Source organism: Sorex araneus, chromosome 9 (genome assembly GCF_027595985.1).
Source record: "Sorex araneus isolate mSorAra2 chromosome 9, mSorAra2.pri, whole genome shotgun sequence".
NCBI lineage: Eukaryota > Metazoa > Chordata > Mammalia > Eulipotyphla > Soricidae > Sorex > Sorex araneus.
Window position 1 is genome coordinate 30,785,847 of NC_073310.1, and position 14,632 is coordinate 30,800,478.

Consider the following 14,632-nt stretch of genomic DNA (forward strand, 5'->3'; position numbering starts at 1 on the left):
TTACTCCTGGCTTTGCACTCAGGAATTGCTCCTGGCAGTGCTTGGGGGACCATATATGGGATGCCGGGGATCGAACCCGGGTCGGCCGTGTGCAAGGCAAACGCCCTACCCGCTGTGCTATCGCTCTGGCCCCTAAATTAATTTTTTAATGACAGAAGTTCAGTGTATTGAACCATTTTATTTATATTATGTTTTTAAATAATGAATGGAGACATTACTGGCGCCCGCTCTAGCAAATCGATGCTCAATGGGATGACAGTGATACAGTGATATGTTTCTTAATAGAAAACAATAGTAGGAAGAGAACTGCTTAAACAGAGCTCGTTGTCAGTTCTTTATTCAGTTGACAATAGAGGGTGCTATGCAGTTTCTTGCTTTTCTCAGTGTGCACATGCTTCAATTCCTCTTCTGTTGCATATTGTCATTATCTATATCAACTTCAGTGAAGTTAGATTAATCTTTTTGTTTTCATGAATTTGTGGCATTTGCTGAGTTATATTGCTCTGAATGCATATTAACAAGGTGCTTTCAATCCTTTTATATTTGGCTATGAAATAACTGAGTTACAGTACTTAGTGATCTTATACAAAGCATTAGTTTGAATGAAAATTATCTTAAAAGTCTGTTTCTTTTCTTCTTTAATGAGTTATCATACACTTTTATGCAGAAAGCAGAAGCACGGTTCATTGAATAATCATCCAAGTAATAAAAACATGGATAAGTTTTTGTCAGTGCCAGGATTAGAGCCGCCAAGTAACAGTTACTACATTCCTTGTTTTTACTTCACCTGATACTTGAAGTATGACTTTAATTCATGTTGTTTTCTATGTGGCTCTTTCTGAGGAGATTTTTTACTGAATATTTAAACAAATAGTATCTTTACTTAAAAAGTACTTTATGAGGGGCTGGAGCAGTAGCACATCGGGTAGGGCGTTTGCCTTGCATGCGGCCGACCCAGGTTCGATTCCCAGCATCCCATATGGTCCCCTGAGCACCGCCAAGGGTGATTCCTGAGTGCAGAGCCAGGAGCAACCCCTGTGCATCTCGAGGTGTGACCCAAAAAGCAAAAAAAAAAAAAAAAAAGTACTTTATGAATGTGAGTGTATGTGTGTTTCTACACTTAGAGGAAGTACTTTAAACACTGTTCGTAGAGATAATATTTATATATCTGTGAATGCGTTTAGAGTGTGAGAAGGAAAAAGTCCAGAAACCAATTAGAAACTTTACAGTGAAATGTGATATTGGAAATCAGAAGGAGACTGCATGAATATTGCATTTGCATCTTGAGGGGGGTTTAGGCTGCAAGGACCATAAAACCTTAATTCAAAATAAGCAAAATAATAGCAAGACATTATTTCAGAAAGGAGTTCAAAGGGACGATTAGTACCTTATTGTCTAATTCCGAGACTCCTAACTGTCATCAAGAAATGAGCTTTTCTCTTGTCAGCTCTGCTGTTCTCAGCATTTCCATCCTCATATTGGTCCCTCCTAATAACAGTGTGCCACACAGCTTGGACGTTTTCTCATATATGCAGCATCGTATATGAGAAAAACAATCTTTTATCTTTTAGAGAACCAGAGAAACTTGTAATGCGCTCTTTCTTCCTAGCCGACTCTCCTCTGCTTTTCAGCAGCCTCTTAGCATTACACTGTCTTCCCGAGCCAGGGGCATGGAGTTACCTGGTTGGGTGGGACTAAGGAGGGCCCTGGTCCTTCTTCTGAAGCACAGAGCCAGTGCAATAGGACTTATGTATGCAGCTGTTACAAATGACAGTTTGGGAAGTAGAAAGCATTGTCCCCCAAAGTTACCAGCACCCTGCTATATAGATCTATGTAAGGAGCAGGTGGAGAAGTATGTCTTAGTTTTTACTTTCTTCTTCTTCTATTTTTTTTGTGAAGAAAGAGTTTTTACTGAAACTTAGTTTAGAAAGTGTGAGGGGAGAAAAAGAGAGAAATGTCCATGAAAGAGAGAATACAGGCATCTGCAGGTTGGAAATAGGCAAGCAAAGGAAACATAGAGACGAGCAAGTGAGATGCACCTTCAAGGAAGAACATGGGCTTGAAGAGCAGGCCCTACTTTTTGCTTTCTAGCCAAAAAAAAAAAAAAAAAACAGATTGAAATCACATAAAGAGTTCTGTTTATTTAAGTACTGTTAATCTATACATGATTAGAGGTAAGTGAGGCCATCTTGAAATTATCATTAACGGTATTGTAAACACAGCACCTCAATAAAAATGGGAAAAACTCTATTGCTATAGATCATAACAAATTCATTCACGTACTTTTTTTTTCAGTTCCTCAAGGCCTTACGTGGACCTGATCTTTGCTTTGGTGTGGTTGGGATGGTTTTAGGAGGGATGCGGGGTTGCAAGAGAAGAGAAAGGGGGTGAGGTGTTAGGTGATGCTTTGTTCTTCCTGATTGGTATCTTGGGAATTATCCAGCCCATTATTTATATATATTTTTTGAGAAAATATGAAGCTAAAAGCCCTTGCTACCTACCTCTTTTCTCTATGTTAAGTATATGAGAAATTGAGGTCAATAATTCTAGACCATCAGGCCTATCATGGTTTATTGGAACCACAGAGACAGTGTGAATAATTTCTGTCTGTGCAAGATGATATCCTTTCCAGCTGAAGGTATATGTGCAATTCTTCATTGCTCAGGACTTAGTCCTTACCTGCATTGATCGTCCCCAGCATCACTATGTTTATGTGTAACAAATAGATGTCTTCTTTACTTCCATGTAACCAAAGCCCTTGTTTTGTCCATACTCAGAGAGATACACATCAGTTCCTCCAGCACCACAACTTCTGAGAGTCAAGATCCTTCTTCTGGGGACCCTGCAGTCAGTGCACTTCAACAACAGCTGCTACTAATGGTGGCTCGGAGGACCCAGTCAGAGACCCCACGGGTATGTTCCAGCATTACCATTTGTTAATGTGCAGGACACGGGGATCTTTAAGCCTATTTCTTATCAGGCAATTAAAAAAAATAAAGGACCTAACAGAATGAGTCAGGTCTTGTCCTGACTCATTTTTTGTTTTATGTTGCTGTGTTTGACTCATCACTGCAGGGTATGCCTTGAATGGGCATAAAAAGAAGTCGCTTATAAAAATAAAATTTTAAAAAAGAAACCACTTAGAAAACTGATACCCTTCACTGATACTAAGAAAATTTGATTTTTAATCACTCATTCAAGCACGTAAAATATTAGTTTGCATTGTTATTTATTTATTCGGGCTGGAGCGATAGCACAGCAGGCAGGGCATTTGCCTTGTACGCAGCCAACCTGGGTTTGATTCCTCCGCTCCTCTTGGAGAGCCCAGCAAGCTACCGAGAGTATCTCACCGGCGTGGTGGAGCCTGGCAAGATACCCATGGCTTATTCGATATGCCAGAAACAGTAACAACAAGTCTTACAATGGAGATGTTACTAGTGCCCGCTTGAACAAATCGATGTACAGTGGGATTATAGTGATAGTCATCATCATCATCATCATCATCATCATCATCATCATCATCATCATCATCATCCCATTGATCATCGAATTTCTCGAGCGGTCTCAGTAACCTTTCCACTCGTCCTATCTCTGAGATTTTAGAAGCCTCTCTCTACTCGGCTTTTCCAATGATGCCAAATTGGAGGCTCTTTCAGGGTCAGGGGAATGAGACCCAGCTTGTTACTGGCTTTGGCATATGGATATACCATGGGAAGCTTGCGAGGCTCTCCCATGTGGGCAGGAAACTCTCAGTAGCTTGCCAGTTTCTCCCAGAGGGGGAAGTAGGTTATAAGACAGCCTGGCTCACGGGCAAGAGACTCTCTGAGTCACTCTCTACTGGGAGCTTGCTTTTAAGTCTCTGGATGTTGGCCGTTGATGGGATTACACACACCTGGGTTCCTCTGCCGGTACCTTCATGTGTGAGGCTTGTTCGAACGTGTGGAGAGGGGCCTTGAGCATGGCTGTTGCTAGACTCCAGAGGTCTTCGGCCACCGGGAGGTCTGCTCATGGTGGGGAGGGAAGCTGGAGCCCATTCTCTCCTAGGGGCCCCGGGGAAGACAGCCAGGTGTGCGGGCAAGGGACTCTCTGTGATACTGATAGTGATAGTGTTATTTATTGCCAGAATGCCCAAATTCCACAACAGCATTTAGTTAAGGGGAGTCCCCTTCCCATAGTTTGAAAAATACCAGATTTTTATTTATTTTATAAATTTAGAGATTCTGAAAATGATTTGAGATATTTTATTCTAGGAGCAAGTGACTATCATCAAGACACTTAAAATATGAAACCTTTTTATTTTCATGGAGTTTTCTTATTAATATTCATTAATTACTCAAGGGTCAGAGAGATAGCACAGCACATGGGGCACTTGCCTTGCACGCAGCCAACCCAGGTCTACTCCCCAGTACCTTGAAGGGTCCCCTGAGCCCTGTCAGGTGTTATCCCTGGGCACAGAGCCAGGAGTAAGCCCTAAGGATGGCCCGGTATAACCCCCTGAGCCAAAAGCAAAACAGAGATATCATTTGATCTTTAATGTTACCCTTTGAGAGGCAGAACAAAAAACTGAAAGTGAAAGATAACATGGGAGGAAGACATAGATCCAGGTGTGAGATTAGAGTGACAGATTCAATCTTGGGCAGTTTGGAGGAAGAGGAGAGTGTGGATGGTGGAAGTTCCTTAGAAAAATAGGTGCCTGAACTGTGCCTCAAAATAAGGTGTATTTATTACAAACTGAGGGAAGAATATTGTAGATGGGATGTTGTTGTGTTAGTGTGAAATTTACTGCTGTCATTGCACCTTTCTCCTTGCATATTTTGATTACTTCTAAAGAATCTCACCCCTTGGACAAAATATACTTATTATTGCTTAAGCAAAATTTCCCAAAAGATAATTTTTGGCATACTAGGCTGACATTTATATGCTGTTGGTTAGGTCAGATGCACTTGTTGTTATATTATCTCCAAATAGCATTTAGGAGTTGTTTCGCAATCATTATTCCTGATCCCTTAATGGGGAAAGGGAGTTGGGAATGGAGCACTGAAAAGTATAGATGAAGGGGAAGCCCTTCCAAGTTTGGAGGATTTCTTTTGTGGGAATCGTCATTCAATGAACTCAGGATTGAACAAGAATAAATATATATAAGCATGAGTATTAAAAATTAATTTTAGCCACCATGATTTACAATACTGTTAGTGACAGTGTTCCATGTATGCAACCCATGAACCTCATACTGTCATTGACATGCATGACCACTTTCTGAAATTCCTTCCCCATTGTTTCCCTGTCATATTAAGGTCAGTTCTGTGGCCTTTTCTTTTCTTTTTCTTTCTTTCTTTCTTTCTTTCTTTCTTTCTTTCTTTCTTTCTTTCTTTCTTTCTTTCTTTCTTTCTTTCTTTCTTTCTTCTTTCTTTCTTTCTTTCTTTCTTTCTTCTTTCCTTCCTTCCTTCCTTCCTTCCTTCCTTCCTTCCTTCCTTCCTTCCTTCCTTCCTTCCTTCCTTCCTTCCTTCCTTCTTCTTCTTCTTTCTTTCTTTCTTTCTTCTTTCTTTCTTTCTTTCTTTCTTTCTTTCTTTCTTTCTTTCTTCTCTCTCTTCCTTCCTTCCTTCCTTCCTTCCTTCCTTCCTTCCTTCCTTCCTTCCTTCCTTCCTTCCTTCCTTCCTTCCTTCCCTCCCTCCCTCCCCCCCTCCCTCCCTCCCTCCCTCCCTTCTTTCTTTCTTTCTTTCTTTCTTTCTTTCTTTCTTTCTTTCTTTCTTTCTTTCTTTCTTTCTTTCTTTCTTTCTTTCTTTCTTTCTCTCTCTTCCTTCCTTCCTTCCTTCCTTCCTTCCTTCCTTCCTTCCTTCCTTCCTTCCTTCCTTCCTTCCTTCCTTCCCTCCCTCCCCCCCTCCCTCCCTCCCCTCCCTCCCTCCCTCCCTTCTTTCTTTCTTTCTTTCTTTCTTTCTTTCTTTCTTTCTTTCTTTCTCTTTCTTCTTTCTTTCTTTCTTTCTTTCTTTCTTTCTTTCTTTCTTTCTTTCTTTCTTTCTTTCTTTTTCTTTCTTTCTCACACCCAGCAATGCACAAGGGTTACTCCTGGCTCTGCACTCAGGAACTACTCCTGGCGGTGCCCAGGGGACCACATGGGATACTGGGAATCTAACCTGGGTCGGCCGCGTGCAAGGCAAATGCCCTACCTGCTGTGCTATTGCTCTAGACCCACAAGACCTTTTCTGCGGCTGACTGGAATGACTGGCTCTATCTGGTCACTGGGTATGCTGGGGTTTACTGCAAAATAAAGCAGTTATTGTTACTGCTTTTTTAGGAAAAAATGCTATGGCCTCCCACCTGCTATCAACCCTCAGTTCTGAGACCCCCGTGTTTCCAGCCTCTTTATTTTCACCAGTGGGTACATTACTCTTTTTTCTCCTACCTCCATGGATTTCCCCAGGGCCCAGACCTCAACTTCATCCCTCATTCTCTGTGCTCTGTGCCCCGTCCCCACGTCAGCTGCCAACACTAGTTTCCTCTAGAAGGAAGCTATCGAATTGGCATTTTCTCTAAGAAACTTGCAGTTTTCCTGACACAGGCCTGGAGGAATTTTATCTCCCCAGTCTTCATTAAGTCTAGAACATCAATTTAGGACCTCAAAGTTGTGGAATGTTACTAGAACAATCTATATAATTGGGACTGGAGAGATAGTATAGGGCATAGGGAAATTGCTTTGCATGCAGCTGACCAGAGTTCTATCACCAGCACTCCATATAGACCTCCTTGCTCCACTACAGGAGATCCCCAAGCACAGAGCTAGGAGTAACCCCTGAGCACTTCTGGTTGTGGTTCCTAAACAAACAAACAAAATCTAGATAATTTGGGAAGGGTTGTGAATGTTCTTTATTCCATAATTCTCAGGCAGTGCTAAGGGGAAATTGGGAGTCAGAGATACAAACACATTGATTTAATAACTCAAAAACATTGCTGGTAGAATAGATATTTAGAAGCAAATAAATACTCAATGGATAAATTAGAAAGTCACACTACACAATTTTATGTTTAAAATTCTGCCAGAGACATGATTACATTAATGGATATATAACATTTTAACTCATGAGTTGTTTTACTGTGATTTAAACATGAATCAAGTTTATTAACTTTGACATTTTTATATTTTGTTAATAAAAAGTTTTTAAATTATATGTAGCTACAAAGGTAGAAAATTAAAGATTCCTGCCTAGTCTCATATTTAAACACTAAGTAGACACTTACAAATGTATCATGTTCGAAGCAAACATTTCTTCTATGCAGTTTTCTGAATGTGATGCTGTCAACAAGGAATTGAATTGGGTACAGGCTACAGCCAGAGCAATAAATAGTACAGCAAATAGGGTGCTTGCTTTGAATGCAGTTTATTGGGTTTGATTCCCTGTATCACAGATGATCCCCAGAGCATTGCCAGGACTGATTCTCTGACTGCAGAGTCAGGACTATCCCTTCAGCATCACCAGGTGTGAGCCACAAACAAAAACCAAACCAAATTAAACGGTTTGTTTTTTATGATTTCATATGGAATCAATGAAGACTCCCTTGTACTTTCAGCTGAACTGTGGGCTGAGCATACATAGAAAGGCAGAAGGACTAAGTCCTGACCTTCAAGTAGCTGATAACTAATCTTCCAATTCTGCTCTGTATTATGGGACCGGAGTGATAGGGCATTTGCTTTGTACACGGCCGGCCCAGGTCCGATTCCTCTGTCCCTCTCGGAGAGCCCAGCAAGCTACTGAGAGTATCCAGCCCACATGGCAGAGCCTGGCAAGCTACCCGTGGCGTATTCTATATGCGTTTCTGGTGCCCGCTCAAGTAAATCAATGAACAACAGGGTGACAATGCTACCGTGCTGTTTCTTTATATATCTCATATAAGAGCAGTTATTCTGTTTCAATCTCTCTCCCTCTAACTTCACTCAGCATGTTAGTCTCCAGGTTCCTGCATCTAACAGGAAATTTGATGACTTTATCTTTTCTTATAGTTGAGTGATATTCCACTGTCAATGTACCATAGTTTCTTTATCCAATCATCTATTTTTGGACATTTGGGTTGTTTCAAGATTTTGGCTATTGTGGATAGTACTGCCAGGAACATAAGGGACAAATGTCTTTTATAATTTTGTTTCAGGCCCTTGAGGTATATTTCAAGGAGTATAGTTGTTAGGTTAAATGAAAGCTCAATTCCTAGATTTTTTAGCAATGTCCCTATTGTTTTTCAGAAAGATTGGGTAAGTCAATATTCCCACCAGCAGTGAATGAGAATCCCATTCTCCCTGCATTCATGCCAGCATTGGTTGTTCCTATTCTTTTTGATATATGCCAGTCTTAGAGGGAAAAGTTTTGCTAGCACATTAGTCTCAAATTTCTTTCAAAACCATGAAGAAACACATTTCACTTGATCAAGTTACACAGTCTGTAGTATTTTTTGTATGGGAGACTTAAAAAGTGATACATAAGCCAAATCATTTATATTTGCATTATTCTACAATTTTTAAGGAAGGATTTTTATTTAAGCAGCCATAGACAGTGAAAGATAATTAGCAATGATAGCACACTATACCAGAATTTTAAATATATTTTACCAATGATGCAGACATAATCTTCATATGATTCTATTTTTTGCAGTGTTCTTTATCTGAAAGAGGTGTAATATTGTGCCTTAAGGAGTATTTTTCTTACTTTTTAGAAAAATACCATCATTTTCATTCTTGCTTACTTTTGACCTAGTTAATGCATCAGACACAAATTCCCACGTAACAGAACAGCAATCCTGGCTCTCTAATGCACATATTTTTTACACTCTTTAAAACATAAAGAATAAAGGATCCAAAAAGGATCCCATTTAAGGGGAAGGTTTACTAAAAATCACAAACTCATTGTCATTAAAAGATGTTATGTATGCTGACCCAAAACTAGAAAATTTTCACTTTTATATTCATATATATCATTTATACTGGAGCGATAGCACAGTGGGTAGGGTGCTTGCCTTGCATGCCTCCGACCCGGATTTGATTCCTCTGTCCCTCTCAGAGAGCCCTGCAAGCTACCAAGAGTATCCCGCCAGCATGGCAGAGCCTGGCAAGCTACCCTTGGCATATTCGACATGCCCAAAACAGTAACAACAAAGTCTCACAATGAAGACTTTACTGGTGCCCGCTCAAGCAAATAGATGAACAATGGGATGATAGTGCTACAAGTGCTAATAATAACAAAAGCTGCACTGGAATATAATTCATATCATACAAATGTTCTCTTTGATATTGAATTAGAATTCTAGATACAAGTAGTATTTGCAATCATAACTTTCCTAGAATATATTGTCCAATCCATCCTACAAATTGCCACCTTGTGTCATGTCTTCATTATGGATCAACCTTCTCTTGAAATGTCTTTTGTGTTAATATTTTATAATTGGAATAACTCCATATCTCAAAAGCCAAGTCAGTGAATTAGCAATGAACACTAGTGAGGTCAGCTTCCTTGGACAATTCCTCCTGCACAGGTCTCCAGTTCCTGATGAATACCAGGCATTGTGACTTCTGTGATATTCAGTGAATTAAGAAAATGATAAAGTCCAAGTATAACATTCTATGTCTTTAGTCAAAGTGACATGTGAGACTTTTAAAGCAAAGCATCTTCTCCAAGTTCATGACCTCATTCCTTTACTTGTCTTGACCCTGTTTGCAGTGTCTTTTGTCTTATTTGGCGATCTGTAAGAAAGACTAACTTAAGTCCTTTTTGGGAAATTTCAGGGAAAGAGCAAACAAATAAATATACAGATTAGAGTGACCTAGACTTCCACTTTAAAATTTATAGCTTAAAGAATCTAATATATAAACTCATACACTTGCTTGCTCATCTTCCCAGTGGCATTATTCTCACTAGCCAAGAGCTTGAATTAACCCAAATGTCCATCAACAGAAAGACAGATTTTAAAAATGTGTTAAAGGAGCTAGAGATAAAGTACAGTGGACACAGTCAACCCGAATTCAATCCCCTGCACCCCAAATGGTCTGATGAACCCTGAGTGATCTTTATGATCCCTTTGATCCCTGAGTGATCCCTGAGATCACCTCTTTTTTTTGGGATTTGTGGCCCAAATCCCACTCCTCCCCACACCCCCCACCAAGCACCTCAAAGCGTGATCTCTAACCACTGAGCCAGGAGTAAACCCTGAGCACCATTGGGTGAGGTGCCTTGCAAAATCAACAATGAAAGGAATGGGAAAGGAGTGGAATATCATTCTGTCTTAAGAAAGGGAGAAAAAAAACTCTAACCCATGTCACAATGTGGGTGAGATTTGATAAAATTATGCTAAGTAAAAGAAGCCAATCAAAAAGGGCTAGTATTGCATAACTCCATGGAGTACCTAATGTAAGTAAAAATTATACAGAAAGTTGGAATAAAGCTTGTGCTACTGAGGAGAGATGGAGGTGGGGAGATATTTAGTGGGTATGGTTTCAATTTTGCAAGATAGGAATGTTCTAGAGTTCTGTTGTACAACAATGTGAATTAAGCAGTTAAATGGTTAGATAGTAAATTTTACATTTTTAAAACCATGTATACAAAAATTTCAGATTTGAAATACATGATCAGCAATAAGGTAGGATCAGAACAAGAATTAACATGCTCTGGCTAAATAGTAAAGGAGAAAATGAGCCAGAAACTTGTGTTTAACAGCCTCCATGAACATCAGCCATGGTCATCTAACAGGAATCGCTTCACAACTTAATTAGAGACCACAGGAGGCTGTATCTTACTAAAAAGATGAACGGAACATACTTTATATCATCACCCTCATTAAGAGGGTTATATGGAAAACTGCCTGCTTCAGACTTTAGTTTTGGTTAATTGGGTAGAAATACCCCATAAATTGATAGCACAGTGGATAGGGCGTTTGCCTTGCACACGGCCGACCCAGGTTCAATTTCTCCGCCCCTCTCGGAGAGCTGAGCAAGCTACCGAGAGTATCCTGCCCGCCTGGCAGAGCCTGGCAAGCTACCCGTGGCATATTTGATATGCCAAAAACAGCAACAACAAGTCTCACAATGGAGACGTTACTGGTGCCTGCTCAAGCAAACCGATGAACAATGGGACAACAGTGCTATAGTGCTACCCCATAAGTCTTAATGAACTACAATTTCATTTCTATGTAGGATGGGCAGATCTTATTCATAATACTTGGATGGGCTAAATACCTCAGATAAAAAAATTACTTTAAATGAGAGGACATGAGGCTGCAAGTACCTTCAAATGTCTTCAGGAAACAGAAATAAAGTTAAATCTTGAAGTATAGACCTATAATACAATTTTCCATAATACACACTAATAAAGATCCAAATAGAATAAGTGAAAGTTATTATTCTATAAAGTATGCTACTATGAATAAGAACCAGCAAAATCAACCAGAAGCAGAAAGTGATTCTCAGTGAATCTGGATATTGTAATAATCAATTCAGATGGATCTTTCATATATATATACATATATATGAAAGGAGATATTAAATAAGTAGAAGGGGATCAAAGTGATAGTATTGCAGGCAGGGTGCTTGATTTGCACACAACCAACCTGGGTTTGATACCTCGCACACCTTATGGTCCCCTGAACCCACCAGGAGTAAGCCCTGAGTACAGAGCCAGGAGTAAATTCTGAGTGCTGCCAGGTGTGACCCCGAAACAAAAGTAAGACACTAAAGGCCATATACGCCCCACAGATCTGATAAAATAATAAATACTAAAAAAGGAGAATTTAATAATGAAAATAAAACTTTGAGGTCTGACAGGACTGACACAAGAATAGGGTATTGGTGAACTAGATGTTGGATCTGAAGAAATCATTTAGTTGTAGCAGAGACAGAAGTCATAGGAGAGGAGGTTAGGGTGTGTGAGGCCGTGGTGGGAAAGGTTGTCATGTTCTATATCATAATTTTAGAAAGAAATGAGGAAAAATAGAATAGCAAAGGGCTGGAGATATAATTCTCTGGGTAGGGTGCTTTCCTCACATGCAGCTGACCTGGATTGGATCTCTGGCACCCCATTATGGTACCTTGAGCCCTCAAAGAGTCATTTCTGAGTGCAGAACCAGAAGCAGTACTGAGCACTGCTGGCTATGCCCTGCCCCCTCACAAATCCTAATAGAAAAGATAGTTTAAACATTTAAAATAATTATTTTATTATAGTTTAGGTAATATGGTTAAAATAGTGTTAAAGTTTATGCTATATAGTGAAAGTTATTGCATTTCCCCCACCCCAAAGTATCCAAGATTCTCTATGTCACCTTTAGTCTAGTCTTCGTTGCTTCAATGCTTGATGACCAGTTTTATACCCCAAGTTCAAGGATTTGTTGGTGTTCAATACTATCCATTCTCTTGTTTTATCTCTATATTCCAACAATGGTTATGATCATCCTGCTTTTCTCCCTGACCTACTTTGCTTCACATGATACCTTCCAATTCCGTCCAAGTTGCAATTAGCTGGAAAGTTTCATCTTTTCTTATGACTGTATAGTATTCCACTGATAATTAAAATTTAAAGGCCAAATAATACATAGATGTAGACAATGGTTTACAAGTACTGGTGAGAAAGAGATAAACATTTTTTTATTTATTTTTGTTGTTGTTGGGGTTTTTTGCCTGTTTCTGATTTTTGTTTTGGAGCCACATCTGACGGTGCTCAGGGCCATCCCTGATCTTGGCTCTATGCTCAAGGATCAGTTTTGTCAGGACATGAGCTACAAGAGATTGAATCTGAATCTGAGCTGCATGGGAAGAGAGCACCTTTACTACTGTTCTATCTCTCTGCCTCCAAGATGAACATGTTAATAATATGTTGTTGAGACATCAGCTTTCTTCATGGGAAAGAAAATGGAACCTTATCTTATTTCATATATAAAAATAAATTCTTGATAGTTTTAAATGCAAAAGTCAAAGATAAACAACTTTGAGAAAGATGATATAGTCTGATATCCTTCAACCTTGAGATATAAAGGTACAAAATGTGAAAATTATTTTCACTTTCTGGGAAGGTAGATTATTTATATTTCATTTTAATTAAAAAGAGCTGTCAATAGCACCATGATTAGATCACAAACTGGGAAAGTAATTAGCACATTTGTCTATGTCTTCACACATATGCATATACTTGGCTATTAATTACATATAATATATAATATATGCACATCTGTTAATAAATGAAATACAAAGCAGCCACCCAACAGAGAAAAGAAAGGCTGATTTCATGGAGTAAGACTAAAAGTGAGCAATAAATGCTCAACTTCAGTCATAATTAGAAAAATAAAAATTTGAATAGGAATGATTTTTTTGGGGGGGTCTTTGAGCCACACCTTGCAGTACTCAGGGATCACTTCTGGCTCTGTGCTTGGGGACCTGTCGAGGCAGGCTCAGGGGACCATATGGGATGCCAGGGATTGAACCTGGGTTGGCCACATGTAAGGCAAATGCCCTACCTACTGTACTGTCGCTCTGCCCCCAAAAATATTATTTATATTTATCAGATAAATAGACACTTAATACTGCTTAACACTTCATTGTGAAAATATCAGCAACACTGACGCACTGTTTGGAGTGTGAACTGATTAAACACCTGAGAAGTTTTACTTTTCTGTAGAGTGTTATAAATAGTCTGCACATTTCTATACCCAATAATTCAATTTGTAGTAACATTTTGTATTTCCTACAAAAACTCATTTTTTGTAGGAAACTAATTTGTTTCTTAGTAAAATTTGGTATGTGTAATAGGTAGACATTTATGTGTTTAGAACTTCTATTTTTAAGTGTATTTTCTAGAGACATTCACACATAAGTATCAGGAGTCATATATAAAATTGTTCATAGAAATGTGATAGTTTTTAAAATGGAGTCCAAGTGTCCTAAAAAAATGAACAAATAAATTACAGCATAGCCACAAAACAGAATGTTATACATCCTAAAAATGGAAAGAGTCCGAGTATCCTAAAAAACAATGGACAAATAAATCACAGCATAGCCACAAGACAGAATATTATACAGCCTAAAAATGGAAAGATTCCGAGTGTACTAAAAACAATGGACAAATTAATTGCAGCATAGCCACAAAACAGAATACTATACAGCCATGAAGATATATGTTACTGATATAAAAATAGCATGAAACTTTTTCATTGCCATGATGTAGAGAAAAAAGAAAAATACAAGTCTATTTGGTCTAATAGTCTATGGGTCTACTTACCATGATTTAATACCTCTGAAATTTATACACTTAAAACTAAACAAACAGTATAGAAGTTTAAGATGGAAGTATAGTAAAATACAGAAAAATAGTGGGAAAGATAAAAATTCATGACAGCTGTGCTCTCTAAAGAGAGACAGGGATTTTGTTTGTTTGTTTTATTTTGTTTTTGCTTTTTGGGTCACACCTGGTGATGCTAAAGGGTTACTCCTTGTCTGCATCCAGGAATTACTCCTGGCAGTGCTCTGGGGACCATACAGGATGCCAGGGATTGAACCCAGGTGGACTGCACATAAGGCAAACACCCTCCCCGCTGTACTATCTCTCCTGCCCTGTGCTCTCTAAAGAGAAAGGAAGTTCCTGATATTCAGAGGTGAACCACAGAGAATTTTTAT

General features: G+C 39.1%; 1 protein-coding gene across 4 annotated transcripts in view; it reads left to right on the forward strand.

The window, feature by feature from the left end:
* The window catches only part of PCNX2 (pecanex 2), a 352,025-nt gene that overhangs the window by 95,306 nt on the left and 242,087 nt on the right, over nucleotides 1–14,632 (forward strand). For all 4 annotated transcript variants that reach the window (XM_055147380.1, XM_055147381.1, XM_055147382.1 and 1 more), the window contains one exon: nucleotides 2,778–2,913. In XM_055147380.1, coding sequence (XP_055003355.1) covers nucleotides 2,778–2,913 — 136 coding nt within the window. The remainder of the gene's footprint in view (nucleotides 1–2,777; nucleotides 2,914–14,632) is intronic.